Here is a 26,936-nt window from a genome sequence, read left to right on the forward strand (position 1 = left end):
GAGATGGGGTTTTGCCATATTGGCCAGGCTGGTCTCGAGCTCCTGACCTCAAGTGATCCACCGCCTCAGCCTCCCAAAGTGCTGGGATTATAGACGTAAGCCATGGCATCCTGCCTCAGACAAGGAATATATATATATATATAGCCAAGAGGTTGTCAGTAAATCTGTGATTTGAGTTTGATTGGGTAGGATGGATAGAGTTTAGTTAATGAATGAATCAGGTTCATTCATTCATTCATTCATTCAAATGGCATTTATTGAGTACCTAATATATGCCAGGCCCCATGCTAGTTACTAGGATGGCCACAGTTAGACTGAATAGGTAGGGGGTGAATTCCACTGAGGTGTGATGAGTTAGTTGCATCAGGAAGGGCTAGAGTTTTGAATCAGCCACCACTAAAAGTGTGACCTTTGTCATACTGGTAACCAAAAGATTTACATTATCTGAACTGTCGCTTCCTCTCTTGTAAATGGTGTGGTTGTGAGGATGAAAACTAAATGACTCAGAGGACTGCCAGGCACACGGTGGACACACAATACATTGTAGGGATCGTTTCTGTTGCTAGGATTGCATCAGGAAAGGTGGCTGGGGGTTAGGATTGGGTTGGGGTGGGACTGGACATGGGGATGGAATCTTGCTGTGGGTGATGCTAGAGTCTAGGGGTGAACGGGCTGGATTAGGCAGGGCTGGGGTTGGAATGGTTTGAGTTTAGATGAGGGGGATTTTGCAAGAAAGGGGGTCCTGGGGAGCATTCCCTGGAGTTGGGGGTGACTTACCTACAGAATGGCAAAGGATTTCATCCTGCACAAGGGAGCATCGATGGAGGGGCACTGGTGTCCTCTCGGTTCTGGGGCTGGTGACCAGGAGCCTGAGTGGGAGGGGAGATGGCAAAGCTGAGCTGGCTGGTGTTCCTCGTCTTCTCCCTGCCTGCCCAGCACACTTCCCATTCCAGTTGTCTGGGCTCACAGGCTCCCTGTGTGGCCTGCAGATTCCTAGCCCAGACTCTGAATTACGGGGAAAACATTTGCCCAGTCTCTACTTCTACACAGCGCCAGGCAGGAAATGGTTAAATGCAACCGCTCTTTGCTTGCTGCCCACCCTGACAGAGAAGGGGTGATGCTGATGGTTAACAAAAACTCTGCTCGCTCGTGGGGGTAGGGATGGGGAGGCCAGAAAACCGCCAGCATTGGGGTTGGTTCTGTTGGGGGCAGTGCTGGCTTCCTGGTGGGCCACCCCGGGGGCCTTCCCTGCCTAGCCTTAGTTCCTGAGACAGCACATTGGTGCCCCTATCCTGTGGGTTAGTCAGAACTGGAGGTTTGGAGGCTGGGCGCAGTGGCTCACACCTGTAATCCCAGCACTTTGGGAGGCTGAGGCAGGTGGATCACCTGAGGTCAGGAGTTTGAGACCAACCTGATCAATACAGTGAAACCCCATCTCTACTAAAAATGCAAATATTAGCCGGGCGAGGTGGCGGGTGCCTGTAGTTCCAGCTACTCAGGAGGCTGAGTCAGGAGAATGGCGTGAACCGGGGAGGCAGAGCTTGCAGTGAGCCGAGATCACGCCACTGCACTCCAGCCTGGGCCACAGAGTGAGACTCTGTCTCAAAAAAAAAAAAAAAAAAAAGTCATGATGTGGCTGCAGTGGGTTGGGACAGATTAAAGAGCACAGGATGGGGGTAGAAATGAGACACCGTCTCCACTTCCTCAACTCCTGTCACTCTACATTTTAATACATTATGAAATATATTCACGTGGGGCCGGGCGCGGTGGCTCAAGCCTGTAATCCCAGCACTTTGGGAGGCCGAGGCGGGTGGATCACGAGGTCAGGATATCGAGACTATCCTGGCTAACATGGTGAAACCCCGTCTCTACTAAAAATACAAAAAACTAGCCGGGCGAGGTGGCGGCGCCTGTAGTCTCAGCTACTCGGGAGGCTGAGGCGGGAGAATGGCGTGAACCCGGGAGGCGGAGCTTGCAGTGAGCTGAGATCCAGCCACTGCACTCCAGCCTGGGTGACCCAGCGAGACTCCATCTCAAAAAAAAAAAAAAAAAAAAAAAAAAAGAAATATATTCACGTATCGGCATGGCTTACAGAATAGTAACAAAGTCTGCACCTGTGCATGCATCTGCTCACCCCCAGCTGAACCCACCCCAGGGGGACTTCCCACCCTGAGTCGGCTCCTGTGAAGGTCACCAGGCGTCCCTACAATGCCACATCCAATGGACCCCTCTCTGTCCTCGTCTTCCTCAACCTCTCAGAAGCCCGGGACATAAGTAACCATCTCTCCTTTTTTTTTTTTTTTTTTTTTTTTTTTTTTGAGACGGAGTCTCGCTCTGTCTCCCAGGCTGCAGTGCATTGGCGCGATCTCAGCTCACTGCAAGCTCCGCCTCCTGGGTGTCCGCCATTCGCGTGCCTCAGCCTCCCGAGTAGCTGGGACTACAGGTGCCCGCCACCACGCCTGGCTAATTTTTTGTATTTTTAGTAGAGACGGGGTTTTACCGTGTTAGCCAGGATGGTCTCAATCTCCTGACCTTGTGATCCACCCGTCTCAGTCTCCCAAAGTGCTGGGATTACAGGCGTGAGCCACCGCGCCCAGCGTAACCATCTCTTTGAAACACTTTCTTCCAGATTTTTCTGCGGACTCTCTCCTCATTCCTCAAGCCTTCACTGGTGCCTTTGGAGTCTGGCCTCTATCTGCCACCAGGATCCGGGGACTGGGTCACTGTCGTCCTTGCCGGCACACTCTCCCTAGTGATCCCTTCCAAGCCTGTGGCTTCAATACACCTATAAAGGCTGAAATTCCCACCTCTCCATCTGCTATTGGAGGCAGAATAATGGCCCCCCCAAAGACGGCCACATCCTAGTCCCCAGAACCTGTGAATATGTTGCCTTTTATGGCCAAAAGGACTTTGTAGATATAAATAAACGGTCATGAGATGTGGGGTTATCCTGGATTATCTGCATGGGCTCAGTGAAATCACAAGGGTCCTTCTATGAGGGAGGCCCAAGAAACATGGCTGCAGGGTGGCGTGCGCAGGCTGCAGGGACTCAGGGGTCTGTTGAGGCAGAGAGGAGAAGCAGTGAGACTGCAGGAAGGCTGGAAGCCTCCCAAGGAGGCCTCTCCCATCCCAGAAGCCCCCAGGGCTGTCCCGGGTGGGTTATAAAGCCCCAGTGTAATAACAAAGGTCCTTCTATGAAGGAGGCAGGAGAATCAAGAGTCAGAGAAAGACATGAAGCTTGTTGTGCTGCAGGCTCAAGGAGGAGGAGGAGGCCGTGAGCCAAGGAATGCAGGCAGCTTCTAGAAGCCAAAAAAGGCAAGAGAACAGATTCTCCCTCAGAGCTTCTAGAAGGGACCCAGCCCTGCTGACACCTTTTCAGACTTCTGACCTCCAAAACTAGAAGATAATAAACTTGCATCTGGGCTCAGTGGCTCACACCTGTCATCCCAGCACTTTGGGAGGCCGAGGCAGGCGCATCACCTGAGGTCAGGAGTTCAAGACCAGCCTGGCTAACATGGTGAAACCCCGTCTCTACTAAAAATACAAAAATTAGCTGGGTGTGGTGGTGCATGTTTGTAATCCCAGCTACTCGGGAGGCTGAGGCAGGAGAATCACTTGAACCTGGGAGGTGGAAGTTGCAGTGAGCCGAGATCACACCACTGCACTCCAGCCTGTGTAAAAGAGTGCAAAAAAAAAAAAAAAGAGATAATAAACTTGTGTTGTTGTAAGCCACTACATCTGTGGTAACTTGTTACAGCGTCAATAGGAAACAAACAGAACTTGTGGTCTTTCCTGTCAAGTCTGCTTCTTCTCATCTTCCCCGCCACAGGAAATGGCACCAGCAACCGCTAAGTCCTAAAGGCGAAGCCCAGGAGGCATCCTCACTTCCGTCGTGTTTTCACTCATGCCCTACATCCAATCCACCTGCCAACCTCGTTGGTTCTTTCTCCAAATTCTTTCTTTCTTTCTTTCTTTTTTCCTTTTTTTTGAGACGGAGTTTCACTCTTGTCGCCCAGGCTGGAATGCAATGGCGCAATCTCGGTTCACTGCAACCTCTGTCTCCTAGGTTCAAGCGATTCTCCTGCCTCGGCCTCCCAAAGTGCTGCGATTACAGGCACCCGCCACCACGCCCAGCTAATTTTTGTGTTTTTAGTACAGACGGGGTTTCACCATGTTGGCCAGGCTGGTCTTGAACTCCTGACCTCAGGTGATCCACCCACCTCAGCCTCCCAAAGTGCTGGAATTACAGACGTGAGCCACCACGCCTGTAATTACTTCTAGAAAGCAGCTCTTCTCCAAATGCTCCTTCCATCATCATCCTGCCTTGTCTATGGTAATAGCCTCCTGTTATTTTGTAGGGTTTGTTTGTTTTTCAGGTAACATCTTGCTCTGTTGTCCAGGCTGGAGTGTAGTAGTGTGATCACAGCTCACTGCAGCCTTGACCTCCCAGGCTCAGCGATCCTCCTACCTCAGCCTCACAAGTTGCTGGGCCTACAGGAGTGAGTTACTGTGCCCAGATGATTTTGTTTATTTTTCTTATAGAGATGAAGTCTCACTGTGTTGCCCAAGCTGATCCTGGGCTCAAGCACTCCCACCTTGACCTTCTAAAGTGTCAGAGAGGCTGGGCACGGTGGCTCACGCCTGTAATTCCAGCACTTTGGGAGGTGAGGCGGGCGGATCACGAGATCAGAAGATCGAGACCATCCTGGCTAACACAGTGAAACCTCGTCTCTACTAAAAACACAAAAAATTAGCTGGGTGTGGTGGCGGGCACCTGTAGTCCCAGCTACTCAGGAGGCTGAGGCAGGAGAACGGAATGAACCCGGGAGGCGGAGCTTGCAGTGAGTCGAGATCGCGCCACTGCACTGTAGCCTGGGCAACAGAGCAAGACTCTGCAAGAAGTGTCTGAGAAAGACGTGAAGCTTGCTATGCTGCAGGCTTAGGAGGAGAAGGAGGCCATGAGCCAAGGAATGCAGGCAGCTTCTAGAAGCCAAAAAAAGGCAAGAAAACAGATTCTCCCCCAGAGCTTCTAGAAGGGACCCAGCCCTGCTGACACCTTTTCAGACTTCTGACCTCCAAAACTACAAGAAAACTTTTATATTAATAGAAGTGAGCCACCATGCCTTACCCATTTATTTGTTTTTAATTTACTCATGTAGTTTTTTTTTTTTTTTTTTAAAAGACAGAGTCTCCCTCTGTCACCTAAGTTGAAGTACAGTGGCATGATCATGGCTCACTGCAGCCCCAACCTCTCAGGCTCAAATGGTCCTCCCACCTCTGTCTCCCAAGTAACTGGGACCACAGATGCGTGCCATCACACCTGGCTAATTTTCTTATGTTTTGTAGAGACGGGGTTTTGCCATGTTGCCCAGGCTAGTCTCGAACTCCCGGGCTCAGGTAATCTTCCTGCCTTGGCCTCCCAAAGTGCTGGGAGTGAGCCCTGTAGGTTACAGTGAGTTTCAGGCATGAGCCACAGCACCTGGCCCACTCATGTAGTTTACACTGTGCCCCTTCTGTCAGTGGCAGCCCCAGTTTCTGGGTGACCAGTACCAGCATTTCCTGCCTCAAGCCCTCTACCATGCTGTTCCCTCCACCATGCTGTTTCCTCCACTGTGCTGTTCCCTCTCCAGCTTTCTGTTCCCTCCACCGCACTGTTCCTTCTCCAGCTTGCTGTTCCCTCCACCATGCTGTTCCTCCACTGCGCTATTCCCTCCACCGCACTGTTCCTTCTCCAGCTTGCTGTTCCCTCCACCATGCTGTTCCTCCACCTGCTGTTCCCTCCACCATGCTTTTCCCTCCACTGCGCTATTCCCTCCACCATGCTGTTCCCTCCACCGTGCTGTTCCCTCTCCAGCTTGCTGTTCCCTCCACCGTGCTGTTCCCTCCACCGTGCTGTTCCCTCTCCACCTTGCTGTTCCCTCCACCATGCTGTTCCTTCCACCACGTTGTTCCCTCTCCAGCTTGGTGTTCCCTCCACCATGCTGTTCCCGCCACCTGCTGTTCCCTCTCCCGCTTGCTGTTACCTCCACCACTCTGTTCCCTCCACTGCACTGTTCCCTCCACTGTGCTGTTCCCTCTCCAGCTTGCTGTTCCCTCCCTTACGCTGTTCCCTCCACCACGCAGTTCCCTCCACTGCCCTGTTCCCTCCACCATGCTGTTCCCTCTCCACCTTGCTGTTGCCTCCACCACGCTGTTCCTTCCACCACGCTGTTGCCTCTCCAGCTTGCTGTTCCCTCCACCATGCTGTTCCTGCCATCTGCTGTTCCCTCTCCCGTTTGCTGTTACCTCCACCACTCTGTTCCCTCCACTGCACTGTTCCCTCCACTGTGCTGTTCCCTCCACTGCGCTGTTCCCTCCACTGCGCTGTTCCCTCCACCGTGCTGTTCCCTCCACCATGCTGTTCCCTCCACCACGCTATTCCCTCCACCGTGCTATTCCTTCTCCAGCTTGTTGTTCCCTCCACCTGCTGTTCCCTCCACCGTGCTGTTCCCTCCACCTGCTGTTTCCTGTGCCCAGAACCCTCATCTTCCCCTCTCCCCAAGGTTGGCTTATTCTCCTTCCCCAGTCTCGCCTGTCACCTCCTCATAAATGCTTTCCCAGCCAGCCCCGCCTCACAACCCAGTTACTCTGCTTCGCATCACCCTGTCTGATTTCCTTCTCAGAACCTGTCATCGTCTGATACTGCCTATTATCTGTCTTCCCCACCAGACAGTAGGCTCCCCAAGGATCTTGTCTATCTTCTTCACCATGTTATTCCCAGGGCCTGGAGCAATGCCTGGCACAGAGCAGGGGCTCAGTAAGTATTTGTTGAACAACAGCCCAGGTGACAGCTGAGAGGGCTCAGCTGGGGCAGGGCTGAGGGCGGAGAGCTGGGTGCAGCTGAGAGCTGCTCCTCTGTTCCGGCTCTGCAGCTGAGCCCCCAAATTAGGTCGCTTCCTTAGCAACCCTGCTTCTCTCCCCAGCCCTGACCTCAGCCCTAGACTCAGCATCTCCCTCCCTGCTCCCCCATGAAGGGTGGAGTCAAAACCAGGCTCTACCCCAGACCCCATTTTGGTGCGGTAGGTGCAGGCCTCCAGTCTCTCTCCTCCTCAGTCCTCTGCCCAGGCTGTTTCCTCTGCCTGCGACGCCTCCTCCTGCAGACCAGTCATCCCAAACCCCAGCTCCTCAGGAAGTCTTCCCAAAGGAAGTGCAGCCTGATCCCCTCCAGGCCGTGCAGCAGCCCTGACTATAGCACCCCACCCCAATCCCCACCCTTTCTTCCCACCTGGACGGCGCATTCCCAGGAGACCATCACATACAGCTGTGCAGGCTGTGCACTGCAGATCCCAACATTGCCATTCATGTCGCTGTCATGCAATGACATGGCCTGGGCCGTGTGAGCTGCCCCTGCTCCCCACACCTTTTATCCCCTACTGCCAGGGGTCTGCAGGTTTGCTGAGCACATGGCTGACAAACCAAGTAAACATTGACCGACCAGCTGGGCACGGTGGCTCACGCCTGTCATCCCAGCACTTCGGGAGTCCGAGGCGAGTGGATCACGAGGTCAGGAGATCGAGACCATCCTGGCCAACACAGTGAAACCCCGTCTCTACTAAAAATACAAAAAAAAATTAGCTGGGCGTGGTGGCGGGCACCTGTAGTCCCAGCCACTTGGGAGGCTGAGGCAGGAGGATGGCGTGAACCCAGGAGGCGGAGCTTGCAGTGAGCTGAGATCGCGCCACTGCACTCCAGCCTGGGCGACAGAGTGAGACTCCATCTCCAAAAAAAAAAAACATTGACCGACCAGCTCTGATAGACGACTGGCCATCAGCTGACAGCCACAGGGGCCCTATTACACCCTGAACTGGGTACAGCCCCAGCAATCCTTGTCCATCTCCTGCTTTTATTTATTTATTATTTTTTCTTCGTTTGTTTTTTTGAGATGGAGTCTCACTCTGTCACCCAGGTTGGAGTGTAGTGGTGCGATCTCGGCTCACTGTAACCTCCGCCTCCTGGGTTCAAGTGATTCTCCTGCCTCAGCCTCCCAAGTAGCTGGGATTACAGGCGTGCACACCACCAAACCTGGCTAATTTTTGTATTTTTATTAGAGACGGGGATTCACCATGTTGGCCAGGCCGCTCTCGAACGCCTGACCTCAGGTGATCTACCCACTTCGGCCTCCCAAAGGGCTGGGACTACAGGCATGAGCCACCATGCCCGAGCTTATTTAGTATTTTGTATTTACATTTTTAATAATCTTTTTAACTTGTCACTGACTTGAAGCTCACATCTTGCCTTTACCCAGCTGTAACCTGTCCTGTTCTCAGGGTCTATTTCTTCTTCTTCTATTTTATTTTTTTTGAGATGGAGTCTCATTCTGTCACCCAAGCTGGAGTGCAATGGCATGATCTCGGCTCACAGCAACCTACGCCTCCTGGGTTCAAGCGATTCTCCTGCCTCAGCCTCACAAGTAGCTGGGATTACAGGTGCCTGCCACCACGCCCAGCTAATTTTTATTATTTATTTATTTATTGTATCTTTAGTAGAGATGGGGTTTCACTATATGTTGGCCAGGCTGGTCTTGAACTCCTGACCTCAAGTGATCTGCCGGCCTCAGCCTCCCAAAGTGCTGGGATTACAGGTGTGAGCCCCCGCCCGGCCCTGAGGGTCTATTTCCATGTCTGCTGTCTGTCCCACTCATACCTTCTGTGGCAACCAAAACCCATGATGCTGCCGGCCCTGGTCTCTTACATTTTAGGAGAGGCAATGTGAGTGAGAGGCACACGTCATTCTCAGGCAGGAGCCCAGCCCCTTCCTTTTTCTAGGGCCGAGTCGGCCAGCCAGCGCACTTCCTGCCCCGTGCAGCAGGCCCGTGGTCTCAGGTCCCACCATCTGCAGCAGGGACCCAGAACTGCCTCCCACCACATCCTTCTCCCCAGCACGTTCAAGCCTGGGAGCCCCTCTCTGCTTCAGCAGGTGTTCAGGGACGTTTGCTGTTCAGGGAGCCCCGCTGGGCCCTCCCACAGCCCCTGGCGGACTCAGAGCCCTGGGCACACGGGCTTCAAACTCTCTCCTGCACCCTGGCCTCTACGCTTCTGAGGGAGGGGCTGTGAACATCGGTGGGACCTGGAGCTGGGGCGTGGGGTCGCTGGGGTATTGGTGGGAGGGAACTGGGCAGGAGACGGTTACAGAAAATGCTGACTGAAACCTGCTCATGCACCGCGAACAGTTTGGAAAACTGCGGAACCAACTGCATAACTTCTGACCCAACAACTCCACTCCTGAGCCCATATGCCCTCCCCCAACATGAGTACATTCTTTGGGATCAACTCTGAGGGGTAAAAAAAAGAAAAAGAAAAAAAAAAATTCATCCAGCAAAAGGAGGTGCACACCAGTGCTATTCCTCACAGCCCAAGGAAACTGCCCAAATGCCAGTCATCAGTACTGTTGACACAATGGGATACCCCAGAAGCCAGAAGAAGTACCGCCTCGGGCAACACGGTGGATGAAATTCACAGGCCTCGTGTGGAGGGAGAGGAGCCCGACAGCGGGGCACACACTGTATGCCTCATTGATGTTAAATTCAACACCAGGCGAGACTAATCCACAGAGATGAAAGGCAGCTGGAAGTTCCTCTTGGCAGCAGATGCGTCTGGAAGGGAGTGCGGGGCTTAGAGGAGGCTTAGGCGAGGCAGCTCACGCGCCCTGGATCTGCATGCTGCTTACACGGTGCTTCACTCTGTGGACATTCACTGAGCTGCATGCTTATGAGGTGTGCATCTTTCCTTCCTTCCTTTCCTTCTTCCCCTCCCCTCCCCTTCCCTTCCTTTTTTCTTTCGACAGAGTTTCATTCTTGTTGCCCAGGCTGGAGTACAATGGTGCGGTCTTGACTCACTGCAACCTCCGCCTCCCAGGTTCAAGCAATTGTTCTGCCTCTCCCAAGTAGCTGGGATTACAGGCACCCACCACCACGCCCAGCTAATTTTTGTATTTTTAGTAGAGATGGGGTTTCACCATGGTGGACAGGCTGGTCTTGAACTCCTGACCTCAGGTGACCCGCCCGCCTCGGCCTCCCAAAGTGCTGGGATTACAGGCGTGAGCCGCCGTGCCCGGCCGGGTGTGCGTTCTTCTGTATGGTATATGTTGATAAAAATTTTACCCAAACCAAACACAATCTTGAGCTTTAATTCATCTTCCTGCCACGCAAAACTCCCTGAAAACGTCACCGCCCCTCCTGGCTTCAAACCGTCTGACTCCTCCAAACCCTCAGTGCCTGGGTGACAAGCACCACCCACCTCTCCCAGCTCCCTCTGACTCCTCCAAACCCTCAGTGCCTGGGTGACAGGCACCGTCCACCTCTCCCAGCTCCCTCCTCTGACTCCTCCAAACCCTCAGTGCCTGGGTGACAGGCACCGCCCACCTCTCCCAGCTCCCTCCTCTGACTCCTCCAAACCCTCAGTGCCTGGGTGACAGGCACCGCCCACCTCTGCCCGCTTCCTTTTCTGCTCTCAGCTTTAGCCGCAGGTCATTTTCTCAGTTTCCTGACCTTACGCAGCCGGCCTCCAGGCTTCTGACCAAGCTGTTCTCTGTGCCTGCAATCCCCTTCCTGTTCCTTCTCATGCTAATTCCCACTCACCCTGCAAATCCTAGCAGACGCGGATGACCACACCTGCCTCCATACTCCCCCCGTACCTCGGACGTCCCCCACCAGGGCTGTTATTTTGTGAGGTCCTTGTCTCTCTTGTCATTGTCTGGCTTGTGTTTCCCTCATGAGCCCAGGAGTTCCATGAAGGCAGTGACCATGTCTCCCTTACTCTCTTATTCCCGAAATATTGCCTGGTACTGAGTAAATGCTCCATCAATACTGAATGAATGAATGAATGAATTGGCCCCACCCTTAACACTTCAATCTAATGGTGACCACACTTTTTTTTTTTGAGACGGAGTCTCGCTCTGTTGCCCAGGCTGGAGTGCAGTGGCGCGATCTCGGCTCACTGCAAGCTCCGCCTCGCGGGTTCAAGCGATTCTCCCGCCTCAGCCTCCCGAGTAGCTGCGATTACAGGCACCCGTCACCACGCCCAGATAATTTTTGTATTTTTAGTAGAGACGGGGCTTCACCGTATTGGCCAGGCTGGTCTCGAACTCCTGACCTCAAGTGATCCGCCCACCTCGGCCTCCCAAAGTGCTGGGATTACAGGCATGAGCCACGGCGCCTGGCAATGACCAGACTTTTGACTGCACCAATGAAACGAGGATCCAGAAAGGACTCTCTAGTGACGCTGGAAACACTGAGCTCTGTTTCCCCTGCAACTCTCACGACACAAAACAGTCCAGTGACCCCAGGTGAGTGGGGCTTTCCCTCCACACCAGGCAAGCAGTCCTTAGGCAGCCAACTGCAGCTGAGGGTCCTCACTTCAACTCAATTCCAACATGCTCCATTCGGAGGTAGCATCAGACCTCACAGGTCGAGGTCTCAGTCCCACAAGACCGTCCCCCACTTCTGAGGCCAATCACAAGACCCTAGTTATTTTACCTGTGCTTGTGACCAACCAAATATATCAGGGTTCCTGTGACTTCCTTCTTGGGTTCGATTTATTTGCTAGAGTGGCTCAGAGAACTTAGAGAAGCACTTATTTACATTTACTGGTTTATGATAAAGGACATTACAGGCTGGGTGCCTTGGCTCATGTCTGTAATCTCAGCACTTTGGGAGGCAGAGGCAGGCGGATCACGAGGTCAGGAGTTCAAGACCAGCCTGGCCAACATTGGTTAAACCCCGTCTCTACGAAAAATACAAAACTCAGCTGGGCGTGGTGGTGCGCACCTGTAATCTCAGCTACTAGGGAGGCTGAGGCAAGAGAATCGCTTGAACCCAGTGGTTGCAGTGAGCCGAGATCATGCCCCTGCACTCCAGCCTGGGTGGCAGAGCCAGACTCTGCCTCAAAAAAAAAAAAAAAAAAAGGATATTACAAAGGATACAGATGAGGAGATGTATAAGGCAAAGTGGGGGTGAGGGGCAAAGCTTCCATACCCTCTCCGGGGCTACCCTCCAGAAACTTCCATGTGTTCCACTACCCAGAAGCTCCCCAAACCCTGTCCTTTTGAGTGTTTATGGAGGCCTCATTACATAGGCATGATTGATGGAATCATTGGCCACTGGTGATCAACTAAACCTTCAGCCCCTCCCCCTCCCGGAAGATGGGGGTGTGCGGCTGAAAGTCCAACCCTCTGATCCTGCTGGGGTCTCTCCAGTGACCAGCCCCCCTTTTGAAGCTATCTGGGGGCTGCCGGTCACCTGTCAACTCATTAGCAAAGAAAAAGACATCTATTACTTTGGAGATTCCAAAGATTTTAGGAGTATATGCCAGAAAATGGGACCAAATATTTATTTTGAGACCAAATACATTTTTATGTGTTATACTGTAAAATATGTATTCAGTCTTGGAATACCAAATACACATTTCACAGTATCAGAGGATCCACGTCTGCCTGGCTGTCGGGGTCATGGCCCAAGTCCCAGGGCCTGTGAGGCTGCCTCAGGAGCCACCACGACCCACCCATCCTCTATCAAGCAAAGCTCCTGCCCTGCCCAGCCAGGAACCCTGAGCTCCTCACCTGGCTCTGCCCCAGTGCCTGTTTGAACCCTGGGCTCACTTGCTCCGGTATGCTGGGTATGAAGGAAACCCTTGACCACTGACCAGAAGCAAAGCAATTGGATGGGCTGGGGTGGGGTGAGGAGGTCACCATCCTAGGCTGGGCCTGCAGTGGGAGAGTATACACAGGAAAAGCCCTACGACCACCCAGAAAAAAATGGGGGAGAAATCACTGCTTTGGATTGAAATCAATGACAGAGACGTAACAGCAATATGTAATACATAAACCTTGACCAGATCTGGCTTTAAAACTACACAGCTCTAGAAGTCATTTCGGGGCTGGGCACGGTGGCTCACACCTGTAATCCCAGCACTTTGGGAGGCCGAAGTGGGCAGATCATTTGAGGTCAGGAGTTCAAGACCATCCTGGCCAACATGGCGAAACCCTGTTTCTACTAAAAATACAAAAAATTAGCCTGGCGTGGTGGCGCGCACCTGTAGTCCCAGCTACTTAGGAGGCTGAGGCAGGAGAATCGCTTGAACCCAGGAGGCGGAGGTTGCAGTGAGCCAAGATCACGCCATTGTACTCCAGCCTGGGTGACAGAACAAGACTGTCTCCAATAAATAAATAAGTTATTTTGGTGACAACACGGGAAATTGAAATGAGCCTCAGATCTCATGACCCTTTATGCCAGAGCTTCTCCTAACTACAGACATACTCCTACATCAGCACATGGCCACCATCGCCATCTGAGGGAATGCATATTTTACTTACTTCTTTTTTTTTTTGAGACAGGGTCTCGCTCTGTCACCCAGGCTGAACTGCAGTGGCACAATCGTGGTTCACTGCAGCGGCACAATCGTGGTTCACTGCAGCCTCGACTCCCCTGGGCTCAGGCAATTCTCTCACTTCAGCCTCCCAAGTAGCTGGGACGGACTACAGGCTTAAGCCACCATGTCCGGCTGAATTTTTAATGTTTTTTGTAGACAGGGTCTCACTATGTTACCCAGGCTGGTCTTGAACTCCTGGGCTCATGTGAGCCACCCACCTTGGCCTCCCAAAGTGCTGGGATTACAGGTGAGCCACTGCACCCGCCAACCTTTGTATATTAAACTCTACAACTTGCCTTTTGCAACTCACAGTATGTTTCCAGATGGATCCAGGTAAACAACCATTGCACTGGCTTCATTCAGGGGGTCTGCTTTTAGTATAGCATTGTATGAGTTATATCAGTATTTTTCCCATTTTCCTAATGAGGAATATTGTCAGTCTTCCATGATTCCAAACAATCCTACCACAAACATTTTTTGTTTGTTTATTTTTCTTTTTCTGAGACAGAGTTCTCGCGCCGTCACCCAGGCTGGAATGCAATGGCACGATCTCGGCTCACTACAGCCTCCACCTCCTGGGTTCAAGCAATTCTCCTGCCTCAGCCTCCCAAGAATCTGAGATTACAGGTGCCCGCCACCACTCCCAGCTAATTTTTTTTTTTAGTGGAGACAGGGTTTCGCTAGGTTGGCCAGCCTGGTCTCGAACTCCTGACCTCAGGTGATCCACCGGCCTCAGTCTCCCAAAGTGTTGGGATTACAGGCGTGAGCCACGGTGCCAGGCCCAGTTTTTTCTTTGTTATTTTTTGTTTCCAAATGTTCTATATTGAACATGTGTTACTTCCATAAGGAACAAAAGAGCCTTAATATGCATTATTTTAAAATTGTCTTTAAGTCCACCCTCCCCCTAGGCAATGGAACAGGGAGAGGCCCAGTGAGGCATGGGGCTGGGGTTCCGTGGACCCCACAGACTGGCCGAATGCCCACAGCCTCTCTCACGCCTTCTCTCTTTCTCCTGCATGCCCTTCTGAAAGAGAAAGCTCCTCTCCTGACTGTGGGGTGGGGTGCCATGGCCGTCCCTGGGGCCCATCTCAGGTTCCCCGGAAGCCCCCTCAGTCTGAAGGCCTCCTGCCCTACTCACCAGGTGTGGTTGGTGCCAGGGTCTTGGTGCAGAAGGGAGCTGAGCACGAAAGGGGCACCTCCCTTGGGCGTGAGCCAGGGCCGGGCCACATCCACATTGAAGGCTGCCAGCGGGGCCAGGCCTGGGGGGAAAAGAGGAGCGTTTAATGAAAGAGGCCTTTTACTCCCATGATTCCAGCAAATCCTGTGGCGTCTTTAACCCTGTTTTACAGCTGAGAAAAGTGAGACTCCCCAAGGATCTTTGTGTGTGAGAGAGAAAGACTAGACGCAGGTGTATCTGACCCAGAGCCTCTGATTCTCCTACTAAACCAAGCTGTACCAGTACCCGAGCCCCCGTCCTCCAAGAAGCCACGCCTAGCTCTCCCCAAAGAAGCACTTCCTGCCTCCTCACGTCAGCTCCGCACCGGACACGCGGAACGTACTCACATTACCGCGTCTTGTACCGAAGTGACAGTAGACTGTGAGCCCCAGGAAGAGGGCCTGCGTATGTTCTATGTACCCCTTCAAGCGACCCAAGAGAAAACATGTGTCCCCAAAACTGCCTGCACAAGAATGTTTTATTCGGAAGAGCCCCAAACTGCAAAGAACCCGAATGTCCATCAACAGGAGAATATGGAAAAACCCACTGTGGTGTATTCCTACGATAGGATCCTACTCAGAGGTAAAGAGGAATGAACAACAGATAGAGCAGCGTGACGAATCTCCAAAATCATTATGCTGGCCGGGCGCGGTGGCTCACGCCTGTAATCCCAACACTTTGGGAGGCCGAGGCAGCTGGATCGCTGGAGGTCAGGGGGTTTGAGACCAGCCTGGCCAACCCGATGAAACCCGTCTCTACTAAAAACGCAAAAATTAGCTGGGCGTGGTAGTACGTGCCTTTAATCCCAGCTACTCGGGAGGCTGAGGCAGGAGAATTGCTTAAACCTGGGAGGCGGAGGTTGCAATGAGCCGAGATTACACCACTGCACTCCAGCCTGAGCAACAGAACGAGACTCTGTCTCAAAACAACAACAACAGTCATTATGCTGAGTGGCAGAAGGCCTTACATCTTTCTTCTTTCTTCTCATTTATTTATTTTTTTTTTTAATTTATTTACAGCAGAATAGGCTCACGAATTCTATTTTATTCAATGGTTATAATCTGTTATCACCATATTGGTTCTTAAATTGTCCCTTATTTGGCCTTTCCATGAAGGAATAATTGGTATTGGATTAATTATTTCACCATAAACAACTAGAACACTAGACAAAACGGATAAAACGTTTTCAGACATTTGACAACAGGCAGCGCAGGGCAGTGATCTCTAGAAAACACGAACAAATAACACGAGCCCTGTCATTACCCTCAGCTTTCTTTCTGGAGGAATTTTATGACCTTGATGCAGGGAAAGGGAATTCAAGCAGAGCACAGCAGATTTGTTGAGCGAAGGCAACAAAAATCATATTGTATAACTCCATTTATATGAGGTTCCAGAACCAGCAAAACTAAATCTATAGTAAAAAGAAAAAAAATGCCTAAGAAGATGAGACTAACTGGGAAGGGACTAGAAGGAACTTTCTGGAATTATGAAAACATTCTGTATCTTGACGGGTGTTTGAATTACCAAGGTGTGCATGTGTTAAAGCACATTCAATGAATGGTCCACTTAGAATTTGTGCATGTCACTGTATGTAAATATTACCTTACAAAAGAAACGCAGACACATTTTGTTGATATGTATGCTGAAATGTTTAGAGTTGAATTATACGTAAGTCAGCAATTTATTTTTATTTAGTTCTTTTTTTTGAGATGGGGTCTCGCTCTGTCTCCCAGGCTGGAGTGCAGTGGTGCAATCTTGGCTCACTACAACTTCTGTGTCCCAGGTTCAAGCGATTCTTCTGTCTCAGCCTCCCACGTAGCTGAGATTACAGGTGCCCGCCAACACGCCCAGCTAATTTTTGTATTTTTAGTAGAGACAAGGTTTCACCATGTTGGCCAGGCTGGTCTCGAACTCCTGACCTCAAGTGATCCACCTGCCTTGGGCTTCCAAAGTGCTGGGATTACAGGTGTGAGCCGCCACATCCAGCCTGCAATTTACTTTAAAATGCATCAAAATATAAGATGGCTTGCTGGATGGGTAGATAGATATATGTGATAAAACAAATATGCAAAAGTGTTGATGACTGTGAAATTTAAGTGTGGTGATGCAGTTGTCCACTGTATAATTTTTCAACTTTTCTATGTATTTGAAATTTTTCATTTAACATTTTTTGGGGAAAAATAGGTATTGAAAGATTACCTCCCAAAGAGATTTTGCCAAGTCATACTCCAACCACAGCATGGGAGAAGGCTTGTCTCCCCACAGTGTTGCCTGGACTGACTGTGAAGACATTGTCATCCTTATTTTAAGAGTATCTCACCATCTTGTTCCAAAATTATTATTATTTTTTTTTTGAGATGGAGTTTCACTCTTGTTGCCCAGGCTGGAGTGCAATGACACGATCTCAGCTCACCACAACCTCTGCCTCTCAGTTTCAAGCGATTATTCTGCCCCAGCCTACCGAGTAGCTGGGATTACAGGCATGCGCCACCACGCCTGGCTAATTTTTGTATTTTTAGTAGGGATGAGGTTTCACCATGTTGGTCAGGCTGGTCTCAAACTCCCAATCTCAGGTGATCCGCCCGCCTTGGCCTCTCAAAGTGCTGGAATTACAGGCATGAGCCACCACGCCCGGCCAATTTTTGTATTTTCAGTAGAGACGGAGTTTCTCCATTTTGGTTAGGCTGGTCTCGAACTCCCGACTTCAGATGATCCGCCCCCCCCACCTTGGCCTCCCAAATATTTTTTACTTTTTATTTTATTAAGACAAGATCTCACTCTTTTGCCCAGGCTGGAGTGCAGTGGCGCGATCTTAGCTCACTGCCACCTTCACCTCCCAGGATCAAGCGATTCTCCTGCCTCAGCCTCCCAAGTAGCCAGGATTACAGGTGCGCACCACCACGCCCAGCTAATTTTTGTATTCTCAATAGAGACAGGTTTTTACCGTGTTGGCCAGGCTGGGCTCGAACTCCTGACCTCAGATGATTCAGCCTCTCAAAGTGCTGGGATTACAGGTGTGAGCCACTGCTCCCATCTCTAATATATATTTACATGGGAAAAAAGCAAGATGAAGTCCAGTTTACAGACTTACCTGTTCAAGTACTGTTCAATTAACGACTTTCGCCATAAACACTCTTAAAAAGCTATACAACTTCTTGGCAACACTCTTTTTTTTGGTTGAGTGACTTTTTCATCTCTAAATACACTGGGTAAACATGATATAAGGAATGACATTTGACATTACACTCTCACATGAAGACACACTCACTGATTTACTGTGCAACAGTTTCTAGTCCAACACCACCATATGGAACAAATCTGCATTGCATGTCATGTTTGGATAAATCCCAAATGCCTGCTTTTGCTTATGTACGCCGATCGCAAGGGCTGAAGCTTCTGTGATTCTGAAGTGGGATGAGCGCACAGGCTATTTCCATGTGTTTGGAAGTGCTTTTGGGTTCAGTATTTATTTTGCCCTCAAGGTGTTTCTCTGTGACTTTTGCTATGACTTCATTTTTTATTTTTATTTTTTGAGATGGAGTCTCACTCTGTCGCCCAGGCTGGAGTGCAGTAGCGTGATCTTGGCTCATGGGTTCGAGCAATTCTCCTGCCTCAGTCTCCGGAGTAGGTGGGATTACAGGCGCACGCCACCACGCCCGGCTAATTTTTTGTATTATTAGTAGAGACGAGGTTTCACCATGTTGGCCAGGCTGGTCTCGTACTCGTCCTGACCTCAAGTGACCCGCCCACATTAGCCTCCCAAAGTGCTGGGATTACAGGTGTGAGCCACCACACCTAGCCCCCACTGTCAAATCTTGTCTTCTTCTTTTAATAAGGCCAATAAACCTTCATTACAATAAATTGTATACGGAAACTGTATTTTTATATTCAAAGTATTGTTTTTATTCATCTAAACTTGTTTTATTGGTCAATGAATACATTTTCCTAACAGTAAAAATCATCTGAGTATCTTCGGTTGGGTGGAATGCATCACAATTTTTTTAATGAAATTGATGCAAATATTTTTTCCAGTTAATGGTTGTTTACTTAGCAGTAGAGGTTTCAGAAAGAAAGTAAAATCATTACATGAAGGACAAGTATATAAACGACACTAGCTTCTGTATAAGGAAGGGAAGGAAATACATGCACACAAATATGTTGTTTTTAATTCACTAGGAAGATGTGACAATTTTAAATCTGTATGTATCCAGTAACATTTCAAAATATAAAAGCAAAAATTGAATTCAAAGGAAAAATACAAAACACTACAATGAAAGCGGGAGACTTCACTTCAACAATCCTTTTATGTTAACTACAAAAGCAGAGCAAAAACTGGGCAGGATATAGAAGACAGGAATAACACAATTAGCAAACTTGACCTGACAAACAGAACGCTGTACCCAACAATGGAAAAATAAACATTTTTTCCTTTTTTTTCTTTCCTTTTTTGTTTTTTTTTGTTTTGAGACGGAGTCTCACTCTGTCACCCAGGCTGGAGTGCAGTGGCGCGATCTTGGCTGACTGCAACCTCCGCCTCCTGGGTTCAAGCGATTCTTCTGCCTCAGCCTTTCGAGAACCTGGGACTACAGGCGCACACCACCATGCCTGCCTAATTTTTCTATTTTTAGTAGAGACGGGGTTTCACCATGTTGGCCAGGATGGTCTCAATCTCTTGACCTTGTGATCTACCTGCCTCGGCTTCCCAAAGTGCTGGGATTACAGGTGTGAGCCACCGTGCCCGGCCCTCAGAAACATTATTTTCAAGTACATGTGAAACATTTACCAAAATTGACCATATGCTAGGTCACAAAGCCTCAATAAATATCAATGAATTGAAATAACTCAGAATATGTTCTCTGACTATACTGGAATTTAAACCAATAACAAAAAGAAAACTAGAGGCCCGGCACAGTGGCTCGCGCCTGTAATCCTAGCACTTTGGGAGACTGAGGCAGGCAGATTGCTTAAGCTCAGGAGTTTGAGACCAGCCTGGGCAATACAGTGAGACTCCGTTTCTACAAAAAAATAAACAAATTAGCTGCCCACAGTGGCGTCTGCCTGTGGTCCTGACTACTTGGGAGGCCGAGGTGGGAGAATCACTTGAGCTCAGGAAGTTGACGCTGCTTTGTCATTCAGGCTGGAGTGCTGTGGTGCGATCAAGACTCACGCAGCCTCAACTTCCTGGGCTCAAGCAATTCTCCCGCCTCAGCCTCCCCAGTAGCTGGGATTGCAGGCACGCGCCACCACACCCAGCTAATTTTTGTATTTTTAGCAGAGATGGAGTTCGCCCTGTTGGTCAGGCTGGTCTTGAACTCCTGATCTCAAGTAATCCGCCTCCCTCGGCCTCCCAAAGTGCTGAGATTACAGGCGTGAGCCACTGCGCCCAGTATTAAATTTAGTTTTCATTTGTTCATCTGGCCTTTATAAAAATGGCAAGAAAAATTTCTTTTTTTATGGATAAATTATTACTAATAAATGTAGGAAGAATAATAGAACCGAACTATTTGGTGAGTCCTAATGAAACACAATAATTAATTCAGGCCAGGATCATCAATAGGTAAAACTACTAAATGAGAGTCTGATAGACTAACTTTACAATTAGGCTGATACCACCGGAGCCCACTACTCCATATTCACATCCCCAGGAGTGGGGCTCCCAGGCATAAGTCCTTCTCGGTGTGATACCCTAGGAAGGATCTAAGGGCCCAAGACTCTGCATTTCCAACAAGCTTGTAAGGGATGCCCACACTGCTGGTCTTCAGACCACATTCTGAGTACTAAGGCTTTAAAATACTTCAGTGAAGAAAAGAAAAAGAAGGGCTGGGCGCGGTGGCTCACGCCTGTAATCCCAGCAGTTTGGGAGGCTGAGGTGGGCGGATCACCTGAGGTCAGGAGTTCAAGACCAGCCTGGCCAACACGGTGAAACTCCACCTCTACTAAAAATACAAAAGTTAGCCGGGCATGGTGGCGGGCGCCTGTAATCCCAGCTGCTTGGGCAGGAGAATCACTTGAACCCAGGAGGTGGAGGTTGCAGTGAGCCGAGATCGCACCATTGCACTCCAGCCTGGGTGACAGAGCGAGACTCTGTCTCAAACACACATACACATACACACACACACACACAAAAGAAAAAGAAGTTAAATAACTGTAGGAAGTGGGGAAAATCCTCACGATTGCTTAGTGTATGATCGCCAGAAAACTGAAACCTGATGTTAAACTTCCAGTTTCTAGGCAATTTGGGGAATAAAAAGACAAATCCCGCCGGGCGCAGTGGCTCACGCCTGTAATCCCAGCACTTTGGGAGGCCGAGACGGGCGGATCACGAGGTCAGGAGATCGAGACCATCCTGGCTAACACGGTGAAACCCCATCTCTATTAAAAATACAAAAAACTAGCCGGGCGCGGTGGCAGGCGCCTGTAGTCCCAGCTATTCGGGAGGCTGAGGCAGGAGAATGGCCTGAACCCGGGAGGCGGAGCTTGCGGTGAGCCGAGATCGTGCCACTGCGCTCCAGCCTGGGTGACAGAGCGAGACTCCGTCTCAAAAAAAAAAAAGACAAATCCCACCAAGAGGAAGCAAACACACGAATCCCGAATGTAGATGTTCTGCAACACCCTGACCAAACTCTGCACTAAATCAAAGACATGAAAGCAGAAAATGGGAATGGGGGTGCACTCTAGACAGAAAGAGCCACAGCAACCACATGTAATGTGTGGACCTTGTTTGGATCTTGCTTTGAACAAACCAACTGTTAAAAAGACATTTTGAGGCCGGGCGCGGTGGCTCACGCCTGTAATCCCAGCACTTTGGGAGGTGGAGGCGGGCGGATCACCTGAGGTCAGGAGTTGAGGACCAGCCTGGCTAACATGGTGAAACCCTGACTCTACTAAAAATACAAAAATTAGCCAGGCATCTCGGCGCACACCTGTAGTCCCAGCTACTCGGGAGGCTGAGGCAGGAGAATTGCTTGAACCTGGGTGGTCGAGGTTGCAGTGAGCTGAGATGGTGCCACTGCACTCCTGCCTGGGCTACTGAGTGAGACTCCACCTTAAAAAAAAAAAAAAAAAAGATACTTTGAGACAGTGAGATTTGTATATGAACTAAGTATTTGGAATTAGATGATACTAAAGAATTATCATAAATTTAGTTAGGTGGTAAGAACATTATGGCTATTTAAGAAAATGTCCACGTTCTTTATTTTTATTTTTGAGATGGAGTCTTACTCTGTCACCCAGGCTGGAGTGCGGTGGTACGATCTGGGCTCACTGCAACCTCTATTTCCTGGGTTCAAGTGATTCTCCTGCCCCAGCCTCCTGAGTAGCTAGGATTACAGGGGTGTACCACCATGCCCAGCTAATTTTTGTATTTTTAGTAGAGACGGGGTTTCGCCATGTTGGCCAGGCTGGTCTTGAACTCCTGACCTTAGGTGATCCGCCTGCCTCGGCCTCCCAAAGTGCTGGGATTACAGGCGTGAGCCACTGCGCCTGGCCCCTGATGGTCTTTAGAAATGAAAATGTCCATGTTTTTTGGGAGTGAAATGACACGATGTTTGGGGTTTGGTTTAAAATCATGTTTCTGAAGCATTAACATGCAAATGAATCATCAGAGATCTTGGTAAAATGCAGATTCTGACTCAGCAGGTAATGAATCAGAGTGGGGCCGAAAGTCTGTTCCAACAAGCTCCCAGATGATGCCGAAACTGCTGGTCCTCAGATCACATTTTGAGCAGCCAGGCTTTAAATACTTTGACAACGAAAATGAAAAAGGGAACACAAAATAAATTCAGGCTGTGTGGCCGGATCTTGATCATTGTGTCATCCGCTTGATGGACATATTGGCTTTACTATAGTTATCTTGTTTACCTGTGTACATGCTTAAGATTTTATTATCCAAAAATTCCAGACTTGAGGAGGAGCCTGGGGAGAGGGCTCTGAGGCCAGGCCCTGTATCTCTCATCTCTCCATTTCCAGGCCATTTCCCTGAGTCTGGCACAAAGTGGATATCTATATTTAATTTAATTTTATTTATGGATTTATTCTTTGAGATGGAGTCTGGCCCTGTTGCCCAGGCTGGAGTGTAGTGGTGCGTTCTCGGCTCACTGCAGCCTCTGCCTCCCAGGTTTAAGCAATTCTTCTGCCTTGGCCTCCCAAGTAGCTGGCATCACAGGTGTGCGCCACCATGCCTGGCAAATTTTTGTATTTCTAGTAGAGTTGGGGTTTCTCCATGTTGGCCAGGCTGGTTTCAAACTCCTGACCTCAGGTGATCCACCACCTTGGCCTCCCAAAGTGCTGGGCTTACAGGTGTGAGTCCCCATGCCCAGCCTGATATCTATATTTTATTCCTTTTTCTTTATACCTCTCCTTGCCTGGAATGATTTGTGGTGATTCATAAAAATACATAATACAGGTAAGATAAACGCTTGCTTAAAATAATGGGGCAGGCAGAAAAGGACAGAAGGAAAATGATAGTTTAAAAAAAGAGGGGGATACAATAAACCAGGAAGGAGGCCAACAGCTAACATGTAGATCAAGCAGTGCCAGCACTTTCTTTTTTTTTTTTCTTTTTTTGAGACACAGTCTCGCTCTGTCGCCCAGGCTGGAGTGCAGTGGCACGATCTTGGCTCACTGCAACCTCTGCCTCCTGGGTTCAAGCAATTCTCCTGCCTCAGCCTACCGAGTAACTGGGACTACAGGCACCCGCACCACGCCCGGCTCATTTTTGTATTTTTAGTAGAGATGGGGTTTCACCATATTGGCCAGGCTGGTCTCGAACTCCTGACCTTGTGATCCACCTGCCTCAGCCTCCCAAAGTGCTGGGATTACAGGCGTGAGCCACCACGCCCGGCCCAGTGCCAACACTTTCTATCCTGTTCCCCACTCTTGGCTTTGAACACAGCGCTGGCTCACAGCAGAGTTCCTAAAATCTTTTGGCTTAATAAAATCATTTGTTGATTCAATGCATACAGGAATGAATGAAGCTTTCTTGAAGGTGGTATCAACATGAAAAAGATCAGTCAACACCATGCAGTGTCCACAAAATCCAAAAAAGACAACACTGCCAGGCAAAGCACAACCAGTCCTGTTATTTAAACCAGAAAAAAACTGTCCCTAAGGGTCCTCCGTGAGAACACAATGAAGAAACTCTGTACTCCGGCTTTTCCAGAGCTGTGATTTGTGTCCTCCCTGCCACTGCCCCAAAAGTAGAAAGCACAGGAAATACACCCAGACCTGACGTTCTTGTTTGGGGGTCATGGATCCCTTTGAGAATCTTCCCTTTTTTCTTTTTTTTCTTTTTTTTTCTTTTCTCTTTTTTGAGACGGAGTCTGGCTCTGTCGCCCAGGCTGGAGTGCAGTGGCCGGATCTCAGTTCACTGCAAGCTCCGCCTCCCGGGTTTACGCCATTCTCCTGCCTCAGCCTCCCAAGTAGCTGGGACTACAGGCGCCCGCCACCTCGCCCGGCTAGTTTTTTTTTTTTTGTATTTTTTAGTAGAGACGGGGTTTCACCGTGTTAGCCAGGATGGTCTCGATCTCCTTACCTCGTGATCCACCTGTCTTGGCCTCCCAAAGTGCTGGGATTACAGGCTTGAGCCACCGCACCTGGCCTCTATTTTTTTTTTTAGACAGAGTCTCACTCTGTCGCCCAGGCTAGAGTGCAATGGCACAATTTTCAGCTCACTGCAACCTCTGCCTGCCGGGTTCAAGCGATTCTCCTGCCTCAGCCTCCTGAGTAGCTGGTACCACAGGTGCACACCACCACGCCCGGCTAATTTTTTGTATTTTTAGTAGAGATAGGGTTTCGCCATGTTGGCCAGGATGGTCTCCATCTCCTGACCTCGTGATCCGCCTGCCTCAGCCTCCCAAAGTGCTGGGATTACAGGCGTGAGCCACCGCGCACGGCCTTTTTTTCATTTTGAGTTGGAGTCTCACTCTGTCACCCAGGCTGGAGTGCAATGGCATGATCTCGGCTCACTGCAACCCCCGCCTCCCCAGTTTAAGTGATTCTCCTGTCTGAGTCTCCGGAGTAGCTGGGACTACAGGCGCATGCCAGCATGCCTGGCTAATTTTTATATTTTTAGTAGAGATGGCATTTCACCATGTTAGCCGGGATGGTCTCAATCTCCTGACCTCGTGATCCGCCCACCTCGGCTTCCCAAAGTGCTGGGATTACAGGTGTGAGCCACCGTGCCCGGCCCCCTTTGAGAATTTGATGGAAGCATTGGAGCCCTTCCTGATCCCCTGAGTACACATGTGTACAAAGTCCTCCCCTTGCCTGAAGTGCTCTGCCTCAGCCTGTCTCCTGGCTTCCTCTTCATCCTAATTTTTTTTTTTTTTTTTTTTTGAGATGGAGTCTCGCTCTGTCACCCAGGCTGGAGTGCAGTGGCCGGATCTCAGCTCACTGCAAGCTCCGCCTCCCGGGTTTACGCCATTCTCCTGCCTCAGCCTCCTGAGTAGCTGGGATTACAGGCGCCTGCCACCGCACCCGGCTAGTTTTTTGGTATTTTTTAGTAGAGACGGGGTTTCACCGGGTTAGCCAGGATGGTCTCGATCTCCTGACCTTGTGATCCACCCGTCTCGGCCTCCCAAAGTGCTGGGATTACAGGCTTGAGCCACCGCGCCCAGCCAATTTTTTTTTTTTTTTTTTTTTTTTTTTTGAGACGGAGTCTCGCTCTGTCGCCCAGGCTGGAGTGCAGTGGCTGGATCTCAGCTCACTGCAAGCTCTGCCTCCCGGGTTCATGCCATTCTCCTGCCTCAGCCTCCCGAGTAGCTGGGACTACAGGCACCGCCACCTCGCCTGGCTAGTTTTTTGTAGTTTTTAGTAGAGACGGGGTTTCACCGTGTTAGCCAGGATGGTCTCGATCTCCTTACCTCGTGATCCGCCCGCCTCGGCCTCCCAAAGTTCTGGGATTACAGGCGTGAGCCACCGCGCCCGGCCTTTTTTTTTTTTTTGAGATGGAGTCTTGCTCTTGTCACCCAGGCCAGAGTGCAATGGCATGATCTCAGCTCACTGCAACCTCCACCTCCCGGGTTCAAGCGATTCTCCTGCCTGAGCCTCCAGAGTAGCTGGGATTACAGGCACCTGCCACCACACCCGACTAATTTTTGTATTTTTAGTAGAGATGGGGTTTTGCCATGTTGGTCAGGCTGGTCTCGAACTCCTGACCTTGCAATCCACCCGCCTTGGCCTCCTAAAGTGCTGGAATTACAGCCGTGAGCCACCACGCCCAGCCTCTAATTTTTTTAAAAATTTTTTTGTACAGACGGGGGTCTTGTTATGTTGACCAGGCTGGACTCAAATTCCTGGGCTCAAGTAATCCTCCAGTCTTGGCCTCCCAAAGTGCTGGGATTGCAGGAGTGAGCCACTGTGCTCGGCCTTGTTTCCCTATTGCCAGTGACTGCCCCCCTGCCACCAGTGAGTACCATGAGGGCACACACTGCATCTGCCTTGATTGCCACATTATCTCAGGACCTGGCATGGTGGCCCACACTCGGTAGGTGCTGGGAGAGTGGCCGCTTGCAGCCTACACAGACTCTCAAAGGTTCCAGATCAAGACCCCCAGGCAGGGAAGAAGGTTGTACTGTTCCCGCTGCTCCCTCACCAATCCAGAGCTGAGATAAGGGATGCCCAGTAGGGAGTTTGGGCTCCGGCCCCAGGGCCCACGTCACGTTGAGCCCTGTGCTTCCTGGTCAGCCAGGCTGGGGAAAAAACAGGTCAGCAAACTGCCTAGAGGAGAATTAAAAAGTGCGAGCTGCCAACATGTTACGAGGGGTGAGTGTGGGGCCTTTGTCCCCCTATTTCACTGTTGGTGTAACTGAAAGGCAGGAGTGGAGACCGCAGAGCAAAGTCTAGTCTCCTGTCCTGGGTCTCCGTGGCACCCTCTGCACACTCCTGCCTCCAGGCCTCGGCACAGCTGCTCCCTCCATCCAGCAGGCCTGCTCACCGCTCTCCACCTCCGTCTGCAAAGCCCGTCTTCTGTGGCCCTGCTCAGCCAGCGAGAAGCCAGGAGCCAATCCAGACTCTCAGTCAGAGTAACTCCCGGGTCCCCGAGCCCCCTCAGCACCCTGTGGTCTGTCTGGCTCTGACCGAACCCTGAACCCCCTCAGCATCCTGTGGTCTGTCTGGCTCTGACCAAATTCTGTCTGGATCAGGGTGATCTGTGATTCAGTCTATCTCCCCCGAACTATGATGTGATCTGAGTCACACACAACACCCCCAGCCACAGAGCCCAGCTCAGCACAGGGCCAGGCCCAAAAGAGGCGCCCTAAAAATGTCAGAGTGGGCCAGATATTCCCTTTCCTCGCGCCACCCCACCCCCGTGTTCA

General features: G+C 50.4%; 1 protein-coding gene across 10 annotated transcripts in view; it reads right to left on the minus strand.

The window, feature by feature from the left end:
• Nucleotides 1-26,936, minus strand: part of ITGAE (integrin subunit alpha E) — a 121,739-nt gene that overhangs the window by 88,689 nt on the left and 6,114 nt on the right. For all 10 annotated transcript variants that reach the window (XR_013405948.1, XR_013405949.1, XR_013405950.1 and 7 more), the window contains exons 2-3: nt 14,542-14,662; nt 778-869 (exon numbers count right to left, since the gene is read on the minus strand). Coding sequence is in view for 7 of the 10 variants with exons in the window: in XM_077969903.1 (XP_077826029.1) it covers nt 778-869; nt 14,542-14,662 (213 nt within the window). In the remaining 3 variants the exon portion in view is untranslated. The remainder of the gene's footprint in view (nt 1-777; nt 870-14,541; nt 14,663-26,936) is intronic.

The sequence above is a fragment of the Macaca mulatta genome, chromosome 16 (genome assembly GCF_049350105.2).
Source record: "Macaca mulatta isolate MMU2019108-1 chromosome 16, T2T-MMU8v2.0, whole genome shotgun sequence".
NCBI lineage: Eukaryota > Metazoa > Chordata > Mammalia > Primates > Cercopithecidae > Macaca > Macaca mulatta.